Source organism: Anomaloglossus baeobatrachus, chromosome 10 (genome assembly GCF_048569485.1).
Source record: "Anomaloglossus baeobatrachus isolate aAnoBae1 chromosome 10, aAnoBae1.hap1, whole genome shotgun sequence".
In the NCBI taxonomy this organism is placed as follows: domain Eukaryota; kingdom Metazoa; phylum Chordata; class Amphibia; order Anura; family Aromobatidae; genus Anomaloglossus; species Anomaloglossus baeobatrachus.
Window position 1 is genome coordinate 17737572 of NC_134362.1, and position 19916 is coordinate 17757487.

General features: G+C 45.3%; 1 protein-coding gene across 1 annotated transcript in view; it reads left to right on the forward strand.

The window, feature by feature from the left end:
- Positions 1–17401: 17401 nt before the first annotated feature.
- The window catches only part of LOC142254973 (catalase-like), a 47457-nt gene continuing 44942 nt past the window's right edge, over positions 17402–19916 (forward strand). The window contains exon 1 of the mRNA XM_075326380.1: positions 17402–17540. Coding sequence (XP_075182495.1) covers positions 17412–17540 — 129 coding nt within the window. The 5' untranslated portion in view covers positions 17402–17411. The remainder of the gene's footprint in view (positions 17541–19916) is intronic.

The window sequence follows — 19916 nt, forward strand, 5'->3', positions numbered from 1 at the left end:
GGGGTCTCTGATTGGGGGTCTGGTCTGGGGTCTCTGATTGGGGGTCTGGTCTGGGGTCTCTGATTGGAGGTGTGGCCTGGGGTCTCTGATTGATTGGGGGTCTGGTCTGTGGTCTCTGGGGGTCTGGTCTGTGGTCTCTGTTTGACTGGGGGTCTGGTCTGGGGTCTCTGTTTGATTGGGGGTCTGGTCTGGGGTCTCTAATTGGGGGTCTGGTCTGTGGTCTTTGATTGGGGGTCTGGTCTGGGGTCTGTTTCATTGGGGGTCTGGTCTGAGGGTCTCTAATTGGGGGTCTGGTCTGGGGTATCTGATTGGGGGTCTGGTCTGGGGTCTCTGCTTCATTGGGGGTCTGGTCTGAGGGTCAGTTTGTATTTAGGGGCTTAGATCTGGGTTCTGGGTTTGTGTAAGGGGTCTGATGTGGGTCTGTATTTTCTCAGGGCCTCTGGGCTATTTTCTTGGGCCTGGTCAGGGCCTGTGTTTGCTTAATGAGTAAGGTCAAAGGGTCTGTTTTTGTGTAGGGGGTCAGATCTGGGGTCCATATTTATTCTGAGTTTCTTATGCAGAATATTTGCTCACAGGGTCTGGTTTGGAGTCTACATTTATTTAGGGGGCTTTGTTTTGGCTCTGGGATTTTTTAATGAGTTTCACCTGGAGTCTCTATTCATTGGCTGTGGGTCAGTTTAGTGGCTTTATATGGGGTCTGTATTTGTTTAGCACATCTGGACTTTTGTCTATTTTCACATGGGGCAGGGATGTCATACTCAAAGACACAAAGGGCCAAAATTAAGAACTTAGACAAAGTCGTGGTCCAACCTAGTCACAGGCCCCACGTGGGCTCTGGGTGGCTTTTTGGCTTGGTCTGAGGTCTGCATTGCTACAGTCTGTATTTGCCTACGGAGTCTTTTTGAGGGGTTTGTATTTCTTTAGGGTGCCTGGTCTTGGGGCTAGGATTGTTTCATGGGTTTGATCTGGGGTCTGTAGTTATACATGGGCTCTGGGTTACTTTATTCGGCCTGGTCGTGGGTCTTTATTTATTCTTTGTCTCTGGGTTACTTTATTAGTCCTGGTCTTGGGTCTGTATTTATTCATGGGCTCTGGGTTTCTTTATTGGGCCTAGTCTTGGGTTTGTAGTTATTCATGGGGTCTGGGTTACTTTATTGGGCCTGGTCTTGGGTCTGTAGTTATTCTTTGTCTCTAGGTTACTTTATTGGTCCTGGTCTTGGGTCTGTATTTATTCTTTGTCTCTGGGTTACTTTATTGGGCCTGGTCGTGGGTCTGTGTTTATTTATGGGCTCTGGGTTACTTTATTGAGCCTGGTCTTGGGTCTGTATCTGTGTAAGGGCCAGATTTTGTCCGTGTTCATTCTGGGGAGTAGTGAAGTGACTCTATGCACTATTTTTGATTCTAATGACTTAGGTTGGGGGAGTTTCCTGTAGTAGTGGGTGAATGTTGGCGGTGATCCCGCTTTCTGCATGTTTCAGATTCTGCCCGATGTCACGTAAGCCTGATATTTCGCATGCACGATACGCTTCATATCAGTGGGACACGGAATAGAATATGATATAATATTACATAATGGATTTTATTACACATTAGTCATCTAATGGAAGAAATCTATGAGAATTTCTGTTTTCCATACTGGGAAGACGAGCAACAAAACTCCTCATTACACAAGACTGGGATCACACCCAGAATCAAACGCTAATTACACAGTCATTTGCATTATGGAGTCATACTCCTAATGAGCCCGTGATATTGTGAGTAGTAGTAAAATGTGTTTTGATGGAAGTGGTTTGTCCGGTTTTTGGCCCAGGAGACCTTCATCCTGTACGGCTTCGGAAATGGACGGGATCAAGACTAGTGACCTGATCCTTGGTGGTGAATCCACACTAGTAAAATTTCTGTGGGTTGGTCCACATCCAAACCTACCATGATCACTGCTGGTAAAGTGGGGACATTGACGTTCCACCCTGGGAAGACCCTAAATCTTACAGGAATGCCCACTTTTTGTGTGGGGTTTACATCACCCCCTTTCTTTTTTAGCCATGGAAACACCTCAAAATTCGGGACTGTTGGCAACTATGGTCACATCACTGGGTGGTTGTGACTTAAGGCAGGTGAGGAAGAGGAGTGGGTGCAATGCTCACACTATATTCTTGGGGTCTCTCACTGTTATGGTGGGCCCAAAACTGGCAGTGATAAGGAGTCACATAGCGGTCACTGTTTAGCCCCATTGTATATTGTTAACTGTCCCATCCGCCAATTTTGTGCCCTTTATAATACTGGCGTCTTCCTTTGTGGCCGGTGTACAGTTATGCCATCTCGAGCAGTAGGGATTGGGTACAACTGCTACCTATGCACCCAATATGGCTGCCTCCCTAGGTCCGGTAACTGTCACTGTACATGTAACCTATGTGCCGAAAATGCTGCCACCCTGTGCCGGAAATTCATCCATAGTCCACATGTGCCAAATAGAACACAACTTAGCTTTCATTCGGACCTAAACATTGGGGTTTCCATAGACAGGGCTACAGAGTCATCTGATAAAAAATATTATATGGGATCTGTTTTTTACACTCAAATCCCATGGGTAATGGGGTTGTAACGCTCACGGCTGGTGTAGGGGCAGCGAGCGGGATTAGTGGACCCACTGGCACAGGGTGACGGACACAGGGATAACGGGACAGGAGCTCAGAACCTGACAACTAACTAGGTAGCAGACTGGAGACTGACTGACTAACTAAGGTGTTGCGCAGGCACCTCCCCTAATGGGAGGGTGCATTAAATACACAGTGCCTGTCAGCCATAGGCTAAGAGGCATTTCTGGGAAATGGCACATCACCTTTTAAGAGTAGGGCCGGTATGTGTACCTGCGCCTCAGGTGCACTCCTGGGAACCTTGTGCGTCATGTACAGGCCCCAGGAGAAGAAGGAGGCAGCAGCACATGTGGATGGCCAGGGAAGGATGCGACATGGATACCGTAGGGTGCTCAGTAAGTTGGCATCTCTGCAGAGATGCCGATGCTACAGTGGGCCACTGTTCGGCTACCTAGCAGGTGCACTCCAGGGAACCCTGTGCGTCATGTACAGGCCCCAGGAGGCGAAGGAGGCAGCAGCACATGTGGATGGCCAGGGAAGGATGCGACACAGATACTGTAGGGTGGAAAGTTGGTGTCTGTGCACTGATGCTACAGTGGGCCACTGTTCGGCTACCTAGCAGGTGCACTAATATGGAAAATATTTGGCCATTATTAAGTCTCAACCTCCAAATCAATCCATCAGCACCCCATGATCACATCGCAGGGAATGGATAGAGGAATCCTTCTCACTATGTCTAACCGCTTAGATGCTGTGGCCATTATTGACACTGGTACATAGGGGGTACATTGCAGACTCTTCACAGCATTCATCCGGTTTGGATCAGCAGCACAACATGGACATCCACCACGAGATGGGCCACCACTTAGAAAAGAAGGCTTCCGAGTGATAGAACATGCACTATGGCACACCTAAAAACTCACTAAAAGGTAATGAACATTACAGGGGATTTATGGAATTTGGAGGCCTGGGCAGAAAAAAAGCAATTGAATCTTAGTTTATCAATAACTATAAAGTAACAAAATGTATAATTATGTAGTAAATGGTAAAAAACTGGGTTAACCTGTCACTGAACAATGGGTGGACGGTGGCAAACTCTACTTTAGTGACCAATGCCAGGCAGCTGCTGCCAAGTCAAGTAAAATAATAGGATTCTTTAAAAGAGGCAGAGATGCTCCATAACAAGAACATCGTTTTCCTCTTTATAAGTCACTAGTGCTGCCACACTTAGATACATGCTACAGTGTATAAAAAAGATGTCGGTGAGCTAGAGCGGGTACAAAAAAGAGCAACCAAGGTTATTAAGGGACGGGTGCACTGCAGAAGACGGGTTATCCAACTTCAGATTATTCAGTTTGGAAAAGCAAAGGCTTAAGGGCGATCTTATTACAATGTACAAATGTATGCATATGTAGAATGATATTTTTACACCTAGACCTGTGATGGTGACAACTGCCTACAGTGAGACATGGTGGTGCTGATGTCCTTACGTGGATCTGCTGGTGTTGGGAGCTATACGTCCTTGACGGTATCATAAATTCACAGATTTACTGCTCTATAGTGAAAGAGAAGATGTCGCCATCACTCCATGCCTTTGGTAGACGAGCACTTTACCAACAATGATACAAAACTCACATCTGCTACAATTCTGAAGAACAGGGAGAAAGTGATTGTTAGGTCGAGCGTCTCCAGATCTGACCCAACCGGATGAAGAGACAAGATGTCATCACTCTCCATCCATCATCCAGGCGCTAAAAGAGCCCGATCTGAAAAATGCAAGAAGGTGGATGTAATTTGTCACTAACTTGTTCATTCATTGAAAAAGTATTCATACCCCATGAATGCTTCCGCATCTCTACACGTTACACCCCCAAAAATGAATTTTATTGAGATTTTATGTGGTACAAACACTAAGTAGCAAGTGTTTGTGAAGTGTAAAGGAAATGATACAGGGTTTCCTAAATATTTTAAAAATATAAAACTGAAAATTGTGACTTGCGTTTGTATTCATCCCCCGGAGTCAGTACTTTGTAGGGCTACCTCTCTCTGCCTTGCATTAGTATTCATCCCCCGGAGTCAGTACTTTGTAGGACCACCTTTCTCTGTCTTGCATTAGTATTCATCCCCCAGAGTCAGTACTTTGTAGGACCACCTCTCTCTGCCTTGCATTAGTATTCATCCCCCGGATTCAGTACTTTGTAGGACCACCTTTCTCTGTCTTGCATTAGTATTCATCCCCCGGAGTCAGTACTTTGTAGGACCACCTCTCTCTGCCTTGCATTAGTATTCATCCCCCGGAGTCAGTACTTTGTAGGACCACCTTTCTCTGTCTTGCATTAGTATTCATCCCCCGGAGTCAGTACTTTGTAGGACCACCTCTCTCTGCCTTGCATTAGTATTCATCCCCCGGATTCAGTACTTTGTAGGACTACCTCTCTCTGCCTTGCATTAGTATTCATCCCCCGGAGTCAGTACTTTGTAGGACCACCTCTCTCTGCCTTGCATTAGTACTCAGCCCTTGAATTAGTACTTTGTAGGACCACCTTTCTCTGTCTTGCATTAGTATTCAGCCCCCAGTCAGCACTTTGTAGGACCACCTTTCCCTGTCTTTAGGGGTCTGTCTCTCCAGCTTTGCACATCCAGAGGTGACATGTTCCTCTTCTTTGGATGGAGACGTCTGATCAGCATTTCTCCCGTCTTGTCGCAGATTATCAATCAGATTTAGGTCTGTACTGTGACTGGACCTTTCACATGATCTGAACTAAACCCTCCATTGTAGGTCTACAGGATGTTGAGGGTTGTTGTCCTACTGGAAGGTGAACCTAAGCCACAGTCTCAATTCTTTTGCAGCCTCTACCAGGTTTTCCGCAAGAATTGCCCTGTATTTAACTCCATCCATTTTCCTCTGACCAGCTTCCCTGCCCCTGCTGAAGAAAAGCCTCCCCACAGCAGGATGCTGCCTCCACCATGTATGACGGTGGGGAGGGTGTTTTCAGTGTGATCTGCAGGGTTAGTATTCCGTCACACAGCGTTTTGCATTCAGCTCAAAAATGTCTCCTTTGCTCTCATCTGACCAGGCACCCTACAAAAGGGACCTCTTATAAACATGGTTTCAAAAATGTCTTTCTTGTTTCTTCCCCTTCTCCATAAAGGGGGACATAAAGGACAGACTTTTTCCTTGTGTCCTTTCTCATTATTGCACATAACCTAATTTATGGACATCTATGGATTGATTTCTTTACCTGTGTAGATTGGATAGGTTGTTACCGACATCTAGTGAGAATTTTATGTGAATAGCTGCTTTAGAAATATATTTTCTTAAAAAATTGGTGACGTGTTCAATACTTATTTCATTGTATCTCTCTGCAGCTGAGCATTAACACAGATTACAGGCAGTGGAAAAACTGGATGAGCGAGGGAGCCGGAGGCTAATGGCAATATAATTATTTTCATCCTGTAATCAGGACTTTGTATAATAATATAATAATGTGAAGCAGCATGAAGCTATTACTACAATGTGTGACGCGTCTTCCCATATTTGTGAGTGCACATTCCCGGGGTCAGTAATCACAGAGGAATTAGGCGGCCCGGATGGGAACGTGAAGGGTGAACCATTACAAAAGTCCGTGATCGTCCGTCCGGGATCTGACGCTTCGCACTGATAACAGAACTGCTGTTGGTGTTGTTTCCCGCGCCTAATGAATATTATTTAGTGTAGATTTGCATGTACACTTTCACACATTTTTTTTTAATTTTTTAATTTTATTTTTTGCTCTCCATTTCTTTTTTTTCTCCCTCATTAGGTGTCTTAACGTCAGCATTTAATTTACTATTTAATTCATTAGGAAAATAAAAAAATAATCCCTGCGGTCCGCCCCGTGCCTCTGGGAATGGAGATGTGGCCGCACGTGCATCGTTCTCTCTATTAAGTTTTATGGACGTTCCAAATAATATATACAACAAGCACACACGACACATCCCTTTAATTGTACACCACGAGCATCCATAATGTACGGGTTAGGAAATCACCAATTAGCTACTGTATGTCCCTATTATTCCCTGCATGATAAAAAGTCATTAAATGATCCATTTGGCCACATTTATTTTTGGAGAAGGTGGTTCTGAGTCCAAAATGCCTAATATTACCAGTACTAATAGACATTACAGGGGTTGTGCACTACTAGGCGATCTCTGCTTAATCACTTCCGTGCCCTATACAGTTAGGTCCAGAAATCTTTGGCCAGTGACACAATTTTCGCGAGTTGGGCTCTGCATGCCACCACATTGGATGTGAAATGAAATCTCTACAACAGAATTCAAGTGCAGATTGTAACGTTTAATTTGAAGGTTTGAACAAAAATATCTGATAGAAATTGTAGGAATTGTCACATTTCTTTACAAACACTCCACATTTTAGGAGGTCAAAAGTAATTGGACAAATAAACCAAACCCAAACAAAATATTTTTATTTTCAATATTTTGTTGCGAATCCTTTGGAGGCAATCACTGCCTTAAGTCTGGAACCCATGGACATCACCAAACGCTGGGTTTCCTCCTTCTTAATGCTTTGCCAGGCCTTTACAGCCGCAGCCTTCAGGTCTTGCTTGTTTGTGGGTCTTTCCGTCTTAAGTCTGGATTTGAGCAAGTGAAATGCATGCTCAATTGGGTTAAGATCTGGTGATTGACTTGGCCATTGCAGAATGTTCCACTTTTTTGCACTCATGAACTCCTGGGTAGCTTTTGCTGTATGCTTGGGGTCATTGTCCATCTGTACTATGAAGCGCCGTCCGATCAACTTTGCGGCATTTGGCTGAATCTGGGCTGAAAGTATATCCCGGTACACTTCAGAATTCATCCGGCTACTCTTGTCTGCTGTTATGTCATCAATAAACACAAGTGACCCAGTGCCATTGAAAGCCATGCATGCCCATGCCATCACGTTGCCTCCACCATGTTTTACAGAGGATGTGGTGTGCCTTGGATCATGTGCCGTTCCCTTTCTTCTCCACACTTTTTTCTTCCCATCATTCTGGTACAGGTTGATCTGTGTCTCATCTGTCCATAGAATACTTTTCCAGAACTGAGCTGGCTTCATGAGGTGTTTTTCAGCAAATGTAACTCTGGCCTCTCTATTTTTGGAATTGATGAATGGTTTGCATCTAGATGTGAACCCTTTGTATTTACTTTCATGGAGTCTTCTCTTTACTGTTGACTTAGAGACAGATGCACCTACTTCACTGAGAGTGTTCTGGACTTCAGTTGATGTTGTGACCGGGTTCTTCTTCACCAAAGAAAGTATTCGGCGATCATCCACCACTGTTGTCATCCGTGGACGCCCAGGCCTTTTTGAGTTCCCAAGCTCACCAGTCAATTCCTTTTTTCTCAGAATGTACCCGACTGTTGATTTTGCTACTCCAAGCATGTCTGCTATCTCTCTGATGGATTTTTTCTTTTTTTTCAGCCTCAGGATGTTCTGCTTCACCTCAATTGAGAGTTCCTTAGACCGCATGTTGTCTGGTCACAGCAACAGCTTCCAAATGCAAAACCACACACCTGTAATCAACCCCAGACCTTTTAACTACTTCATTGATTACAGGTTAATGAGGGAGACGCCTTCAGAGTTAATTGCAGACCTTAGAGCCCCTTGTCCAATTACTTTTGGTCTCTTGAAAAAGAGGAGGCTATGCATTACAGAGCTATGATTCCTAAACCCTTTCTCCGATTTGGATGTGAAAACTCTCATATTGCAGCTGGGAGTGTGCACTTTCAGCCCATATTATATATATAATTGTATTTCTGAACATGTTCTTGTAAACAGCTAAAATAACAAAACTTGTGTCACTGTCCAAATATTTCTGGACCTAACTGTATTACATAAAAGCAGCCAATAATCACCATGTAATGGCGCCATTCCTGCAATGTCAGCGCCGCTATTTACAGGGCATTACATGACAGTATTGTGACATGTGACCATCGCAGCTAATCAGTGGCTACTCTGCAGCTCATTCCCCTCTGACAAAATAGTAATGGCTGCAGGTGATCAGTGGCTGCTGATTAGCTGCAGCGGTCACGTGACCTGTGGGTAACAGTAATGGATAACCACTTTAAAATGTTATTTATGGAAAATGTGCATATATGTTGAAATTGGTAGGTTAGACCAACAATAGCCAACATTTATGTGCCTGAAATTTGATGTCAAAGCTCACCTCCTCCTCCTCCTCCTGTACAGTGACTCATAACACCTCTATATACAGTAGATCACACAGGATCCACCATTCACAATAGGTGATGTCACAGCTCACCTCCTCCTCCTGTTGTCAATGATTGATAACACCTCTATATATGATGGATAACAGAGGACCCACCATTCACAATAGGTGCTACCACAGCTCACCTCCTCCCCCTCCTGTACAATGACTGATAACACCTCTATATACTAAATAACACAGGATCCACCATTCACAATAGGTTATGTCACAACTCACCCCTCCTCCTCATGTACAATGACTCATATTTTTTTGTTTGTACAGGATACAGCCAGGCCCCTTTCTGTTGGGCCTTGCATTGTAGAGTGTCTGTCCGTGCATGATATACAGTGGAGTACGGCTTGGCAGCCCGCCTGATCTTATAGAAGGGCGTTACCTAATAGGCTGCGGGTTTGTGACTGTGTCATCTGCATGTGAACAGCGCTCTATGCAAGCCACTTGTGTGCAGTTTTATCATCTAGCAGTCACCTCCCCTCCATTCCATGAAGGTGTGTGTGTGATCTGCTTCTCCTGCACCTGTGATGCCTTCACTTAGTGGGGGTTTAGCTGTATCCTGCTAGAGCATCAGTTTTTGGCCAGGGCGATGTACACACTGCAGCCCAACTTGCTGTGAGTAATACTTGATTTTTGGAGGACATTATCCTCTTATTGTTGCTTTTTTTATATTTAGTGTAGGGACCTACAGACATGAGGTCCCTTGACGAGGGTGTAGGCTTACGTTTTATGGCCATAAATACCAACAAAAACCTCATATTTTTTTGTTTGTACAGGATACAGCCAGGCCCCTTTCTGTTGGGCCTTGCATTGTAGAGTGTCTGTCCGTGCATGATATACAGTGGAGTACGGCTTGGCAGCCCGCCTGATCTAATAGAAGGGCGTTACCTAATAGGCTGCGGGTTTGTGACTGTGTCATCTGCATGTGAACAGCGCTCTATGCAAGCCACTTGTGTGCAGTTTTATCATCTAGCAGTCACCTCCCCTCCATTCCATGAAGGTGTGTGTGTGATCTGCTTCTCCTGCACCTGTGATGTCTCCACTTAGTGGGGGTTTAGCTGTATCCTGCTAGAGCATCAGTTTTTGGCCAGGGCGATGTACACACTGCAGCCCAACTTGCTGTGAGTAATACTTGATTTTTGGAGGACATTATCCTCTTATTGTTGCTTCTTTTTATACTCATGTACAATGACTGATAACACTTCCATATACAGCTGATAACACAGAATCCAGTATTCACAATAGGTGATGTCACAGCTCACCTCCTCCCGCTGTCCAATGACTGATAACACCTCTATATACTGTAAATAACACAGGATCCACCATTCGCAATAGGTGATGTCACAGCTCACCCCCTCCCCCTCCTGCACAATGACTGATAACACCTCTATATATGGTGGATAACACAGGCCCCATCATTCACAATAGGTGATGTCTCAACTCACCTGTCCTCCTCCTCCTGTCCTATGGCTGATAACACCTCTATATACAGTACAGTAGATAAAGCAAGATCAACTCCTCCTGTACAATGAATGATAACACTTTTAAAGTAGATAACAGGATCCATTATTCACAATAGATGATATCACAGCTGACCTCCTCCTCCTCCTCCTGTACAATGAATGATAACACTTATAAAGTAGATAACAGGATCCACCATTAAAAATAGATGATATCACAGCTCACCTCCTCCTCCTGTAAAATGACTGATAACACCTCCATATAGGGTAGATAACACAGGATCAACCATTCACAATAGGTGATGTCACAGCTCACCTCCTCCTCCTGTACAATGACCTCTGCATTGGTTACAGAGCATGCCAACAATACACATAGGCATCCTCTGTAGATTACAGTGCAGACCAGGCTCTATGTCACTGCTGTTAAGCTATCTCTCTGTCCTGGTAATAGCAGCTCAGGTACGATGACCGCCCCCCATAATCACGTATAAAAAAATAGAATCATTATTATTTATTATTATAGCGCCATTAATTCCATGGCGCTTTACAAGTGAAAGAGGGTATACGTACAACAATCATTAACAGTACAAGACAGACTGGTATAGGAGGAGAGAGGACCCTGCCCACGAGGGCTCACAGTCTACAGGAGGAGAGAGGACCCTGCCCGCGAGGGCTCACAGTCTACAGGAGGAGAGAGGACCCTGCCCACGAGGGCTCACAGTCTACAGGAGGAGAGAGGACCCTGCCCGCGAGGACTCACAGTCTACAGGAGGAGAGAGGACCCTGCCCGCGAGGGCTCACATTCTACAGGAGGAGAGAGGACCCTGCCCGCGAGGGTTCACAGTCTACAGGAGGAGAGAGGACCCTGCCCGTGAGGGCTCACAGTCTACAGGAGGAGGAGGACCCTTCCCATGAGGGCTCACAGTCTACAGGAGGAGAGAGGACCGTGCCCATGAGGACTCACAGTCTACAGAAGGAGAGAGGACCCTGCCCGCGAGGGCTCACAGTCTACAGGAGGAGAGAGGACCCTGCCCACGAGGGCTCACAGTCTACAGGAGAGAGGACCCTGCCCGCGAGGGCTCACAGTCTACAGGAGGAGAGAGGACCCTGCCCGCGAGGGCTCACAGTCTACAGGAGGAGAGAGGACCCTGCCCGCGAGGGCTCACATTCTACAGGAGGAGAGAGGACCCTGCCCGTGAGGGTTCACAGTCTACAGGAGGAGAGAGGACCCTGCCCTCGAGGGCTCACAGTCTACAGGAGGAGGAGGACCCTTCCCACGAGGGCTCACAGTCTACAGGAGGAGAGAGGACCCTGCCCGCGAGGGCTCACAGTCTACAGGAGGAGAGAGGACCCTGCCCACGAGGGCTCACAGTCTACAGGAGGAGAGAGGACCCTGCCCGCGAGGGCTCACAGTGTACAGGAGGAGAGAGGACCCTGCCCGCGAGGGCTCACAGTCTACAGGAGGAGAGAGGACCCTGCCCGCGAGGGCTCACAGTCTACAGGAGGAGAGAGGACCCTGCCCGCGAGGGCTCACAGTGTACAGGAGGAGAGAGGACCCTGCCCGCGAGGGCTCACATTCTACAGGAGGAGAGAGGACCCTGCCCGCGAGGGCTCACAGTCTACAGGAGGAGAGAGGACCCTGCCCGCGAGGGCTCACATTCTACAGGAGGAGAGAGGACCCTGCCCGCGAGGGATTACAGGGGATGGGTGAGAGTACAATAGGTAAGGACAGAGCTGGTTGCGCAGTGGTGTACTGGACTGAGGGTTATTGTAGGTTGTAGTATTGTTGGAAGAGGTGGGTCTTCAGGTTCCTCTTGAAGCTTCCACGGTAGGGGAGAGTCTGATGTGCTGGGGTAGTGAGAAATCTTGTACGCGATTGTGGGAAGAGGAGATGAGAGGGGAGCAGAGAAGGAGATCTTGTGAGGATCTGAGGTTGCGTGCAGGTAGGTACCGGGAGACTAGGTCACAGATGTAGGGAGGAGACAGGTTGTGCATGGCTTTGTGTGTCATGGTTAGTGTTTTGAACTGGAGTCGTTGGGCGATGGGAAGCCAGTGAAGGGATTGGCAGAGTGGCGAGGCTGGGGAATAGCGAGGGGACAGGTGGATTAGGCGGGCTGCAGAGTTTAGGATAGATTGCAGGGGTGCAAGAGTGTTGGAAGGGAGGCCACAAAGCAGGAGGTTGCAGTAGTCGAGGCGGGAGATGATGAGGGCATGCACTAATGTTTTTGCTCATTTTTGGTTAAGGAAAGCATGGATTTGGGAGATATTTTTGAGTTGTAGTCGCATGAGGTGAAGAGGGCTTGGATAAAAGAATAAAAAATTCTACAATAAAAACTGATTTGAAAAAGAAAAATGTTGATTATCTGGTTTTAACTATTAAAGATAATATGAGTGGTGCAGTCCCCTTAAGCCGGCTTAAGGTCGCTTATCCTCCCTGCCCAGTTCTGAGTCCCTATAAAGCTGCGGGGAGGAGCGGGACATTCTCCGCTGTGAGAACACAAATCTTTGGGTGTTACAAGATACACATCCTACTGGTCACATCGGCCGTCCTCTCATGTCTATGGGACCTTGACTGGCCCTTGATGGACAATGTTGGCTGTAAGAGGGATTGGGCATATCGGATTTCAACATGTTTGACCCTTTGAGATGAGTTGTCCATCAAGTGCTTATTCCCATCCCCCCACTGAGATGCATATGCATGCTTATGGTCCAGTGGGAGCCAACAAAAAAAAAATCTTGCAAGCCTCTGTGCGAAATCAGAGATGTACAGAGTTACTATTGGCCTCCATAGACTTCTGTGGGTGTCATATAATGGAGCAAATATAAGGTAAATTAAAGGGAATGTATAGGATTGATATATTTATGACTTATATTTAATATAGTTCAATAATATCAGAGGCGGGTGCCAGACCACCCACCCATCAGTGGATATCTGGAGCTGGGGCTACGGGAAGTACCGACCGCTGCAGTTCAGCTGTCATTCATGTCAGTCCTAATAGTAGGTCATCAATAATTCAGTCCTGCACAACCTTAATGCCATGATGTGACTGTAGGATAGCAAGGGACAAGGGACTCCTATACTGTTCCTCATGGTAAGGGATCCTAGGCTATCCCTGTCCTCAGGATTACCCCTGATGGTGGAGATGTCTGAGTCTCGTGCCTTGCTATGCTCCTAAGTATATGTAAAGTGCTATGGAATAAATGGCGCTATAATAGTAAATAAATAATAATTATAATAAGTAAAGATAATCTGTCCACCCCCAGGGAAGGACTGGCCAGGAGTGTAAGGGAAAACAGTTTTAGAGAACAGGAATAGCTCAGTCACACTGCACACTACCAGGAAAAAACAGTGAGAAACTAAAGTGAAAAGCAAGTGAAGCAAGCTAACAACACAAAGATAAAAACCAAAACCGCTCACAACAATATTACATACCAGACCAGAATAGACAAGCTATAGCTGGCACTACAAGAACAGTGCTGCCAGCAAATATAGGAGGAAAGTGAATATGATTGGTTCTCCCATAGCATGTGACTAAAGGAGATTAACAAGCTGACCAGCAGAGATTAACTATTGCTAGCCTGCCTAGGAACTACAAGTCTGTGAGTCAACGTCCGAGTCTCCCTGCGCTGATCACAGACATCCGAGGAGTTAGAAGACAGAGTGCTAGGATCTGGAGTTTGTAGGAGGCCAATGTAACGGGTGCCATATCATAAAAGTTGCCATGCTCCAAAATTCCTGCAGCTCACTCCAGTTACAGTAGGTGACCCCATGCCGTTTGCAAAAAATGTGTCTCATCTTGAATACAAATGATGCTCGTCACCTGCGTTACGTTCCTGATGCGCGGTGCGCCACTTCTCTTGTGTAATGTGCATTTGATGAATGCGTCGGTTTTGCCTTAATTTTTTCTTTGTATATTGATCTGAGCACAGACCTGTAGATAACAATTATAGAAATCACAGCCATCACTAATAGGATTACTAGTATCACGAGGTGCAGGGAGAGTATGTCGGCTTTAGTCACCATGTTCCTTATTTATGCACACTATTTCCTGTGACTTCTTGATGAAGAGCATACCCATTACAAACTTCGCAGACTGTCATGGTGGCATCAAGCTCTGTTCACATTGCAGATTCTGATACTTCGTCTGATGGTTTCTCAGGTGTCTGGGATCAACACAGGCAGACTCGGACGTCGACGTGCTGTGTGCTGATTCATAGACAGGCTACCAAGAGTTAATCTCTGCTAGTCTGTGGCGGGGAAGCCAATCACATGTGCTCCTCTCCTATTTAAGCTGGATGACATCTTCTACCCATGCCAGCTATAGTTTATTCTATGTTGGTCTGTGCAGTGTGGTGTCCCAGATGGTGAAAATTGTTCTGTTTGCTGTTGTGGAGTTTCCCCTGTTGTTTTGTAGCTTCCTCCCTGCTCTTGTTTTCCTCCTGAATCTCTTATTGTCTTTATCTTTGTGTGTGTTGTGTGACAGAGTTTTAGTTTTCCCTTGTCTGTCTTTATCTGTGGAATAATACATGTCTGGTCCCTCTCTGGCGGGAGGTGGAATCAGATCAGGACTAATCAGGAGCAAGGCCAGGAAGGAGACTCAGGCATCTCTATCATTGGGAGTATTCCTGAGATAAAGGATATCATAGAGTCCCCTAGCTTGAGAGACAGTAATGAAGCCCCGATTTCCCTATATTCCAAAGTCATTGTGACATAATGCCATATTCACTCCGTCCTTGGCCTATTTCTGAAAATATTTTCCAATTCCCTGCGACCTCTAGAGACTTCCTGACTCACGTAAGAGATGGTGACTCTCAGGGGCAGGAAAGTCTTCCGGAAAGTAGCGCTCCCTGAGTGTTTTCTGTGCTCGGTGTCGGGACTATTGGACTCCAGATGCACATTTTGTATTGGGAACAGGGTGTGACCCATAAAGGGGTGTGTTTCCAGTTTAAAAATTTCCCTATTTTCCCGAAGAAGAATTTCTAAAAGTTGGCAAGTGCTCTCCTGCGTAGACTAAGGTGCTCAGAGGTTTGCAGCTTAGAGGAACCATTGGAAGAAAAAAGTACCAAAGTATCAGCATTGTGCGATCTGGATTCCACGATGACTTATTCATCTCTACTCACCATCAGTACAAATTTAAGATTTATTTCTTTCCATATTGTTTTTCTATTTTTCTTAAGCAAAAGGAGAGTATGTCCCTTCTTTGAAGCGGCTTGTGATGGAATCATCTTCCAAACTAGGCAATGTCCAATCAAAAGGCTGCAAAAACAACGCTTCCGGAAAAAAATCTCTTCCAATAGGGATCTAAACTGCTCCAGAAAACTAAAAATTCCTCCAAAAACTCCCCAAAGAAGGAGCTTTTCCTGAAGCAGTTTTTCTGCTAGAAAAACTATTATTTTTGTCTGCCTCGAAAAACATTGTGCACACATACCGTACCATTAGCCTTACAGATTTTGCACTATGTTCACACTGAGTATTTTTATGAGTTTTTGTAGCAGAAACTCTCCAAAAACCAAGACGAGTTTAAACATCATGAGTTTTGATTGGAGAGTTTTGGTGTGTGCACATGACGTTCTTTAAAGCACCACTATAGTGGTTTTTGTAAATTCCCTTTTGGAGTGGTGGTTTAAATGTAAGTCCCCTGCCCCGTGTTATCCTCCCCTGCCGGCGTTTCATCTTTTTCCAGCGTCGCTCTGGTCGGTCTCTGAATATTTGTGACTTGCCGAGAGCTCCAGTCTTTCATGGAGCGCCGAGGTTACAACGAAATATAAGTCTATGAGAGACTCTTTCTGGCCTCGTTCTGGTGTCATCCTGGCCTTGTTCTGCTTTTGTTTTGGCCTTGTTCTGGTGTCTTGTCTTGGATTTGTTCTGGTCTCGTTCTAGTCTTGTTCCAGACACGTTCTGGCCTCGTTCTGGTCTCATTCTGGTTTCGTTCTGGCCTTGTCCTGGTCTTTTTCTGGCCTCGTTCTGGTCTTATTCTGGACACATTCTGGTCTCGTTCTGGCCTTGTCGTGGTCTCGTTTTGGCCTCGTTCTGTTCTTGTTCTGGACACATTCTGTTCTCGTTCTGGTCTTGTTCTGGCCTCGTTCTGGTCTTATTCTGGACACATTCTGGTCTTGTTCTGGCCTCATTTTGGCTTAATTCTGGTCTTGTTCTGGCCTTGTTCTGGTCTCATACTGGTCTTGTTCTGTCCTCTTTCTAGCCTCGTCTGGCCTCGTTCTGGCCTTGTTCTGGTCTCATTCTGGTCTTGTTCCGGACACATTCTGGTCTCTTTCTGGCCTCGTTTTGGCTTAATTCTGGTCTTGTTCTGGCCTTGTTCTGGTCTCATACTGGTCTTGTTCTGTCCTCTTTCTAGCCTCGTCTGGCCTTGTTCTGGCCTCATTCTGGTCTCGTTTTGGCCTCGTTCTGGTCTCATTCTGGTCTTGTTATGTCCTCTTTCTAGCCTCGTCTGGCCTTGTTCTGGCCTCGTTCTGGTCTCGTTTCGGCCTTGTTCTGGTCTCGTTCTGGTCTTGTTATGTCCTCTTTCTAGCCTCGTTGTGGCCTTGTTCTAATCTTGTTCTGGTCTCGTTCTGACCTCGTCCTGGCCTCGTTCTTGCGTCATTCTTCTGGCCAGTCCGAAGCTACAGTCACAAGATGGTACAGTGGGACCAGAGGGGCGTCAGTAACAGGTAAAGACACAATAAGGTAAATATATGCCATTGCTCAGGGGGTTTAGATTTAAAGCGCCACTCCAGCTCTACAAAAAAAAACACTGGAGTGGTGCTTTCAACTCAGGCGAGCCTAGTAAGCATTTTCAGTACTTCTTCCCTGTGTCAGTTCTTATTATTACACATCACTAATTAATTTATGGTTTGATTTCTTTGCCTGTGTGGTATATACAATCTTATGTTTATGGAGCATACAACGTTTGTATGTGGATACAGCAGTGTGCACTGTTTGTGCTTGCACAATACCTGTAACGTTGGCTCGGGAGGCAGGGTGGATGCGGCTCTCGATCCGTCTCTAGCTCAGGCGCCCTCCTTCTTTTATTGTGTCATGCTGTATAATCAGGATGTTTATTAGCTGCAATGTTTTACATACCGGAGCTGGAGGGAGGTGTATGTGTCACCTGTGCTATATATATGTCGTGTTCATTAACTTCAAAGAGTACACATCTGTCATCATGGCTGGACGATGTATGTATAGTGCTCCGATCCAGAAGGCTGGGAAGGAAGCCCAGGGTCCTCAGGTAATGATGCTAATTTACTAAACTTTTCTTTAAACCGTATATTATGAGTATTTTTATGGGTGAGTCAACTGCTTTTAGTGAAACTTCTTCAAAATAACACCCTAAAATAGACCACCCCTGATCTAGACCATATTTGATGATACAGGTTTGCTATCCCTATCCATACTGGACCTCTTAAAGTATAGTAGCTGACCACCCCTGATCCAGACCAGATTTTTCTATGTTAGGTTTTGGAATTCCTATCCATACTAAGACCTCTTACTTGAGATGACCACTGCCAATCTAGATCATATCTTTCGAAAATACATTTTGTAATCCATACCCATATTGGAGCTTTTCTATGAGATGACCACCACCAACCTAAACTGATCTTTCTAACATACATCTTGGAATCCATATCCATATTGGAGCTCTTGCACAAGATGACCACCACCAACCTAATTTGATCCTTCTAAGATACATCTTGGAATCTATACCCATATTGGAGCTGTTCTACAAGATGCCCACCACCAACCAAACTTGATCTTTCTAACATACATCTTGGAATCCATACCCATATTCGGGATCTTCTACGAGATGACCACCACCAACCTAACTTGATCTTTCTAAGATACATATTGGAATCCATATCCATGTTGGTCCTTTTCAATGATATGGCCACCAATGATCTAGACCTGATCTTTCGATGATACATCTTGATATCTCTATCCATGTTGGACCTCTTCAGTGAGATGACCTCATCTTTCAATGACAACGTTTGGAATTCCAAACTTACTGGACCTCCCCTCTTCTATGAGCTGACCACCATTGATCTAGACAAGGTATATCAATGATGTATTTTGGAAAATGATCCATACTAGACCTCCCCTCTTCTATGAGCTGACCAACATTGATCAAGACCAGGTATATGGACCTCCCCTCTTCTATGAGATGACCATCATTGAGCTAGACCAGGTGTATCGATGACGTATTTTGGAAAATGATCCATACTGGACCGTTTGAATGAGACGGTTAAACGTTTTTGGAATCTTTATCCATATTGTACCTGGATTTTGAAGATGACCTCCCTGGTGGCATATCTTCTAATTCTAAAATATATACAATGAGATAACTATAATCAAAGCACGGTGGTCTCCTCATGGAAGAAGGTGATCATATGTAAGAGATTACGGAATCCATATCGATCAGTCTGGTCTTGATCAGGAGCAGTCTTCGTTTTTTTAGATTGGTTTCACTGTTTTCACAATTGTCAGCTAAACATCAATTTAGACTAATCAGTCTTCTAGGTGATTGGTAGTTGTATCTCAGAGCCCTGTGTGGGTTCTTGTTTATGGACTATGTAGTACAATATTGCAATATAATGATTTATTGCTGATTCTTCACGGATCTTAAGTTGGATTTATGTCGCTAACTGCTCTACAAACAAACTAGTAATTTAAAGGGAGCAATACACATTGAGCAAGAAATCAGATCTGTGAGAACATGTTACAGGAGGAGCTGAGCAGATTAATTGTTTTCCAGGAAAACCTTCAGTAGAACTCGTATTTTAATCATATAAATCCCGTCTCATCCAGAGGTCCAGTGGTGGTCCTAATCAGAGACTGACCGCACACGGGAAGACATCACTGATAGGACCACCCACTGGACCTCTCAGCCTAATCTGATCACTTTATTTCTGATGGTAGAGATTCTTAGTAGGAAATATTGTAGAATTGTGATTGGTGGGGTCCACCGTAGCAAATCAAGAAAAGGATATTTGAAGTTTCAGCTGTACATCTGTCATTGAGATGATGCCATTTTGTTTGTTAACACATACAATACATGGCGATCACAAACATTTCCAATAGTACATGATCCCTTATGGGGGGGGAGGGGTCAAAGTGAGTTGAACTTTCATTATATCTTTCTGATGCCTAAACATAGTCTTATATACAGTGCTGGGTGGAGGTTGTAGCCCAACATTGGTATTAGTACATGAACCCCTTTTGTAGTATTGATGTGGCTGTCTCCATTTCCATCAAACATCCCTTTAGCTTTGAGCTTCAGACATGAATGATGGTAAGGATCTTTGCTAGCCATAAGGGAGGGCTGCTGGTGGAGACCTCTGAGGTTCTCAAGGTGTTGAATGTTCCATGTTCACTCATTATAATCCACTGCTGCTGGAGACCTCTGAGATTTTCCATCTGCTGGAGGTCCCATGTGCCCTCATTATAATCCACTGCTGGTGGAGACCTCCAAAGCTCTCCAGCTGTTGGAGGTTCTATGTGGCCTAATTGTAGTCCACTGCTGGTGGGGGCCAACAAGGTTCTCCAGGTGTTGGAGGTCCCATATGCACCCACTGTAATGTACTGCTGATGGAGACCTCCGAGGTTCTCC